Source organism: Lynx rufus, unplaced genomic scaffold (genome assembly GCF_022079265.1).
Source record: "Lynx rufus isolate CCGP_SWC_20201006 ecotype Redwood Valley unplaced genomic scaffold, mLynRuf1.p SCAF_1, whole genome shotgun sequence".
Classification (NCBI taxonomy): Eukaryota; Metazoa; Chordata; class Mammalia; order Carnivora; family Felidae; genus Lynx; species Lynx rufus.
Window position 1 is genome coordinate 176,477,507 of NW_025814823.1, and position 7,117 is coordinate 176,484,623.

At 57.7% G+C, this 7,117-nt stretch overlaps 1 protein-coding gene across 1 annotated transcript; it reads left to right on the top strand.

The window, feature by feature from the left end:
- Positions 1-2,427: 2,427 nt before the first annotated feature.
- Positions 2,428-4,998, top strand: NKX2-5 (NK2 homeobox 5). The gene is made up of 2 exons (XM_047072894.1): positions 2,428-2,758; positions 4,358-4,998. The coding sequence occupies exons 1-2, from the start codon at positions 2,428-2,430 to the stop codon at positions 4,996-4,998; spliced, it is 972 nt and encodes a 323-aa protein (XP_046928850.1).
- Positions 4,999-7,117: the final 2,119 nt, after the last annotated feature.

A 7,117-nucleotide genomic window follows, 5' to 3' on the forward strand; every position in this document is an offset into this window, starting at 1 on the left:
ACCCTCGCTTGGAGCTCTTTTGAATGAGACATTTAATTGAATCGGATGTGGCTCGTTTGCCAGACGTCACCGCCTAGGCGATAGGCATCCTTCCCCACTCCCCCCCGCCAAAATCTTCAAAGGCGAAGTAGGCCCCCAAACTAGGTTAGTTGAGGACGATAACCAAAAGCGTTGCGTGGAAGGGCGGAAGAGAGGCCACTGGTCTGCAGGTCCCTCAAGGAAGAACCCGAGTTGGGGCCTTGGGAGATGGGTGAATGCCAAGGGTTTCTGAGGCTTGAGAGCACCTCCCCCCACTCCCCACCCTCCACACATTTGAAAAAGGTATCTCTCTGCAGACCCAACTAAAGATTCCAGAAATGCATGTCGACCCTGACTGGAAAATTCAAAGATAGATTTCCACCGCGAAGGCCTGGGCCTGGTACTGGCACCTGGCTCCTGGAAGTCGGATCCGAGAGCTGCGAGACCGCGGGAGAGCCTCGCGGGGGGTCCACTCTCCTTCGCCCTAACCCAAAGGCCACAGGTCCTGGGAGTGCGGGTTTGATGGCCCCCCCCCCCCGTAAAGATACCAATGTTAGGCCTGTGCTTAATCTGATCTCGCCCTTCCCCGAGGCGCTGCCATACGGCTCACCGCCCCGCTTGAGCACCCAAAGGTCCATGTCCCGGACAGACAACATCTTGTCCCTCTTGTTACCAAACTTGTGCGTTGCCTCGGTGCTTCGAGTGTGAATTCGGGAGTCTCGGCTGTACGCCATGTCCTTGGCTTGCCTTTGCCCCTGCGCGCCACTCTTCTACTCCAAGCACTTCTACCCCAGTCCCCAAACACGTACTTTGCTAAAAGCTGAGCCTCCCAAGTCTCCATTCTTACCAAGTCCCCGCACCACGCCCGCGCCTTCCTGGCATAAGTCTGGGTTATGCCTTGTGAAAATCGATGCGGTTCTCCTAACAAGCACCACCAACTAGAGATAAAGTTAAGGCAGCGACTTTAACCTGGGGGCCATTATGCCTGCCTGGATCTTGAAACTGTACACAAAACAGAGTGCCTCTCTGCAGTATTCTGGGGGTGAGGGATAGCCCAAGCTTTCATCAGATCTCCCAAGAAACTAGGATGAGGTGGACCAGCACAGGGTCTGGCCGGGTAGGTAGCTTGCACTCCTGAAACATTGGTAGATTTGTCAGATGGAGATCACTTCTTAACTGACCCTGGGGCTAAAAATTAACACCCCGTGTGCCCAGCCCTTCCCCCATGCTCCTGGCCCCGCTGCCGCTGCCGTGGGATGCCCTCCTGGGAGCCAAAGCCAGCACAGAGATGTCTGAGAAATCCCTTCCGCGATGGGTTCCGGGGGGATCCCTGCCTGCCTGCCTGAGAACTAAACCTGGGCTGGAGCCTGAGGTGCTGGGGCTGATGAGGCCTAGAGGCCTTGCTGCTAGGCCGGAAGGACAGGGGAAAGTAGGAGGCAGGAATAGTGGGCTCCAGGAAAGGAGAAACTAGGTGGTTGGGGAGCTAGGTTGCCCTAGAAGACAGTTCTCTTCTGGGAAGCTGAGCTGACCGCTGGGATTCTGGATTTGTTTCATTATTAAGGGGATGGTCATCTCTGAGAGGAGGCTGATAGCGACTGACGCCCCCTGCAGTTGTGTGTGTGTATAACCTACACTACTACCATAGAAGGTGGCCACCCACAACCCCACAACTGCCCAGCATTCCTAGGGTACAGGGCACTACTGGGGCATGACCGGCCCTGTAAGTCAAGCCAAACAGAACCCCCAAATTACCCAGAATCTCCCCCTCCTGCCATTACCCCAGAGCAAACTTTCTCCCCGGTGCTTCTCTTCTTATACAAAGTCTTCCCTTGCATAAAAAAGTCTTTAAGACTCCTGGAAATGACTTCCCCCCCTCTCCCCCAGCTCCCCACCCAATCCTTCACTCCTGCATTCCGTTTTCGGTGCCAAGGAACATTTCTTCAACCCCCAGATCCACCCAACCTGGCCCAGACTCCATATCTAGAGAAGAATTAGGTCCTTTCTTGTATATGCGCCTCAGTGGGGGTTTCAGGCTAGTACCGTGGAGAAATCTCAGGCTACAGGAGCAATAGGAGAGCCTTCCAAATGCTTCGCGGCCCCTTTAAAAAGCTGAACAGGATTTTTTTTTTTTTTTTTTTTTAGCCCTATGACTATATTAGGTGACACGAAACTGCTCATCGCTCCTGTCATCGGGGCCCCCGGCCCAATGGCAGCCTGAGTCCCCCTCCTCTGGCCTGGTCCCGCCTCTCCTGCCCCTTGTGCTCCGCACTACCTGCCGCCTGGCCACAACCCGAGCAGGGAGGCGGGTGCGCGGGCGGGTGGCGGGCACCATGCAGGGAGGCTGCCAAAGGCCGTGGGCAGCGCTGCTCTCTGCCGCCCACCTGGCGCTGTGAGACGCGCGCTGCCACCATGTTCCCCAGCCCTGCGCTCACGCCCACGCCGTTCTCGGTCAAAGACATCCTGAACCTGGAGCAGCAGCAGCGCGGTCTGGCTGCCGGGGAGCTCTCCGCGCGCCTGGAGGCCACCCTGGCGCCCGCCTCCTGCATGCTGGCCGCCTTCAAGCCCGAGGCCTACGCGGGGCCGGAGGCCGCGGCGCCCGCCCTCCCGGAGCTGCGCGCCGAGCTGGGCCCCGCGCCCTCGCCCGCCAAGTGTGCGCCTGCCTTCCCGGGAGCCCCCGCCTTCTATCCGCGTGCCTATGGCGACCCCGACCCTGCCAAGGATCCTCGAGCAGATAAGAAAGGTGAGAAGGAAACACAAGCCCCTGCTCCCTCCTGGGGTCGCTTTTGTGTCCCCAGCCGCCACCTAGAAACTCTGGCCTGGGTGGAGGAGACGCGAGTGCTTGGGCGGAGGGCCGAACGCAGGGGGTTCTGATCCTGAGAGACAAGGTCGTCGCCAGGACCCCTGAGCCCCGCATCCAATCGGAGGTTTAAAAGAAATGCTGGATTGAGATGATCAGAAACAAGAGACAAAAGAAATATATATATATATTTATTTATTTATTTATTTTGGCCTAACAAAGCCCCAGGAGGCAGCAGCCTCACTCAACGAAGTTAGCTATCGGTTTGTGGCACACAGAACAGAGAAAGATATTCTGTGTTAGGATTGTTGGCGTTGTTTTTTAAATCTCTTCTGGATTTTTAAAGGTCTTTTCAGAATCTGCCAAAAACACCTAAACACAAGTTAAAATTCTGCACAACAGACATAATTTTGCTGCTCACAACTGGAGAAAGGTCCAGGACCTTCTATAGCCCACCGGTAACCCGAGTTTGTGGGGTTTTTCCTCCTTTGTGCCAGGACAGTGGAATCTTTGGGAACAAAGGCCTTGAGTTTAAAATGAGATACTGCCGGACCCTCAAGAATCTGATTAGCAGCTTTATTTTTCTGGCACAACTTCCCCAGGCGACCAGGGCCCAGGGGTTCTCTCCTGGAAAAAGTTAGGAAATGCCGCGCGGTAAAGTCGCGAGGCAATGGAGGAGATGACTGAGGAAGGTGGCCGCATCGCTCCGAATGCCATCCCAGGATCGGGGAGAGGGGAGAGGCTGGCCCTGGAGCAGAAAGGGAAACGCTGGGGAGACTTTGTTCCAACACAGGGTCAGGGCGAATCCGAGGTGGCAGGGGGCGCCGGGCGAAGGGCCGCCATGAACAGAGAAGGGATCTTTCTGGCCTAGAGAGGTTTGTCTAGGAGCAAAGGGAAGGCCCGGAGACAGCCGCTGGCGGGTCAATTCCATTGACCGCTACCAATTCGACTCCAACTCGAGTAGGCGGGCCGGGCAGGTTCCGAGGCTGCCTGCCCACCCGCGGTTTCTTGGGCGCGGGACAAGCCCCGTGGCGGCTTCGACCAGCAAACCAACACCTTTTCCCCTTCACTTTCTTCGGGGTTCTGTAATTTTGAGACAGTGTGACCGATTCTGGGGTGAGGCCTTGGTTCCCTTCACTCAAATTCTCAAGCCAGAGTAGCCTTAATCGAATTCGCCCCAGGGCATCACCCGGTTTTATTTTCTTTGCAGCCTGAAATCTTAAGTCACAGTCCGTCTCCCTCACTAGAATGTGAATCCCCCCCCCCCCCCCCCCCACCGAGGACAAGGACCTCTGGTGTTTTGCTCTCCAGTGCCGAGAGCCATGCCTGGCATATAGTAAGCGTTCAACAAATGCTAACTGGGGGTCGGAAAGCGAGCTGTCGGTGGCGCCCAGTGCACGCGGCAGAGGAGACGCAGCCAAGCTGGGCGCTCCAGGCAGGTTGGGGGTGGCACCCGCTAGGGCTAATTACCTCGCAGGCGCTTCGCGGATCGGGCCGCTCCGACCTGACCCGGCGTCCTTCTGCCCCTTTGTTTCCCCGCAGAGCTGTGCTCGCTGCAGAAGGCGGTGGAGCTGGAGAAGCCGGAGGCCGACGGCTCCGAACGACCCAGGGCGCGGCGGCGGAGGAAGCCGCGCGTGCTCTTCTCACAGGCGCAGGTCTACGAGCTGGAGCGGCGCTTCAAGCAGCAGCGGTACCTGTCCGCGCCTGAGCGCGACCAGCTGGCCAGCGTGCTGAAGCTCACGTCCACGCAGGTCAAGATCTGGTTCCAGAACCGGCGCTACAAATGCAAGCGGCAGCGGCAGGACCAGACTCTGGAGCTGGTGGGGCTGCCCCCGCCGCCGCCGCCGCCGGCCCGCAGGATCGCGGTGCCCGTGCTGGTGCGCGATGGCAAGCCGTGCCTAGGGGACTCGGCGCCCTACGCGCCGGCTTACGGCGTGGGCCTCAACGCCTACGGCTATAACGCCTACCCCGCCTACCCGGGTTACGGTAGCGCGGCCTGCAACCCTGGCTACAGCTGCGCCGCTGCTTACCCGGCCGGGCCGCCCCCGGCGCAGTCGGCCACGGCCGCCACCAACAACAACTTCGTGAACTTCAGCGTCGGGGACTTGAACGCGGTGCAGAGCCCCGGGATTCCGCAGGGCAACTCGGGAGTGTCCACGCTGCACGGTATCCGAGCCTGGTAGGGAAGGGCCCTACCTGGGGAGCCCCGACCGATCCCATCTCTAAAGAGGGACACGGACTCTCGGGGGAGGGAGGACCCCCTGACGTGTCTCCGAGTCCCTTGGATTTCACGTTCACTCCCGCAGGGGCCTAGGAGCTTTTTCGGCCCTATGCCCCTTTGTCCCCATGCTCGGGAGAGTTTGTGGCCGCGTTTACAGAGCTTGCGGCGAACGATCCCCGCAACCTGGTGCCTCAGCCGTCGTCCCCTGAGTGCCCTCCAAACGGCCACGGGCACCCCCAACCGGCTGAACACTGGCCAGTTGGGACTGGGAGCCCGGGTGCACCTTTATTCGAGCCTGGGCCCGGCGCCCGGGCCCTTGCTGCCTTGCCGCCGCCCACCCACCCGTATTTATGTTTTTACCTGTTGTAAGAAATGAGAATTCCCTTCTCATTAAAGAGAGTGCGCTGATCCGCATGTGTGCTTCTTTCGGCTTGCGGCGCTCGAGAAACTGACTTTTGAAGGGATTTTTTAAAATATTTATTTATGTTTGAGAGAGAAGGCGCCCGTGCCCGCAGAGGAGGGGCAGAGAGAGACGGGGCGGGTGGGGGGGGGGTGCGCAGAGGATCCGAAGGGGGCTCCGCGCTGACTCCAGAGAGTCGGCGGCGACCGTGGGCTTCCAACCGTGAGATCATGACCTAAGCAAAGTCCGAGGCTCAACCGACTGAGCTACCCGCCCCGCCCCCCAAACTGAATTTTAGAAAGCAGAGCGTGCGTCCCGTCTGGTTTAGAGTCGCAGGTATAGGCATTCACTGAGCAAATTGATGATGATGATGATGATGATGATGATAATAAACAACTCATGCTGGGTCCTTTGTTAGATACTTCCTGGCATCGTCTGGTGTAATCTTCAATAATGCCCAAAAAGGAGGTCCGATTTTAAAGTTGGGCAGCTCCTTGAGAGGTCTAATGACTTGCCTGTGAGTAAACAGCCAGTTGTGGTAGAGGTTCTACTCCAGGTCTCACTTCACAGAGGGCCCTTGCCAGAACTCCCAACCTTACCTCCTTGAACCCTACCAGTCCGGCACAACTGAAGGGCTGGGCATTAAATGGAGAGCAAAGGGACCTGGGTCCTAGGCAGTTGGAGCACACCATAATTCATCCTGCTTGAAAGAACACCTTAGTCCATTTTACAGTCCCGTTTCTAGATGGGAAAACCTAGAATCGAAAAGCGCTTGTCAAGCTTCCCTGAACTCCCCAGCCCCGCCAGGAAGAGGGCCTGTGACCCCGTGGCCCCAGCCTCACCAGCTGGTAGGCTCCACGGAGAGGTGTCCTGTCCACCTCGCTCACTCCAGCTGTGGCTATGCCACAAGAATTCACAGGGTCAGGGAACCTCCCACCCAAACCCCACTGCTGTCCTCTCTTCTCCGCATTTAACGAATTTTGCTATAGTCGTGACCTGTGAATGCTACCGGCCAGGTTTTACAGATGAGAAACAGGCTCGGGGAAATTAAGCTAAAAACCTGCTCACTGTGAGACTTGTTCGCTGCACGCCTTGGTTTCTTCGTCTGTAAAATGTGGATGACAAGAATACCTTGCTCTGAGCCCAGCTCCTACCAGTGCGTCTCTTCTGATTCCAGCCTCCAGGGTTGGAGGAACTAACTGCGCTTCTTAAAGGGGATGAAAGGGTGGGGGGCGGGGAGGAGTCCGAGCTTTGAGTTCTAGTGGAATATAGGTTTTTCTGAGATTCCCCCCCAAAAATCGCTGGGCTGGCCTCGTGGGGCTTAAGGCATTTGGCGTAGAACTCCTGGTCGCAGCCAAAATATTGCTTGCAGCCTTCAGGGACCCAACGCGACTCATGTGCCCTAGCGCCGGGAAGAGTCGCCGCCAGGCCAACCAGGAGCCCTCCTGCTGACGTGCTGGGGCCCATGCAGCACTGCCAATGCCTGTCCTGTCGTCTCTTTGGGTAAGTGTTGCCCTCAGACCCGCCACACCCTGCCAGTGGAAGATGGGAAGATGCCAAGAGGTTCCAAAAGCTACCGCTTTCTGGGAGCCGTGCGAGGTGCTGAGCTGGATGCCACGGGGAGCACACAATCCATCATCGCAGGGTTCTGCACTTAGCTTTGTGAAGAAGGGGAAACGGC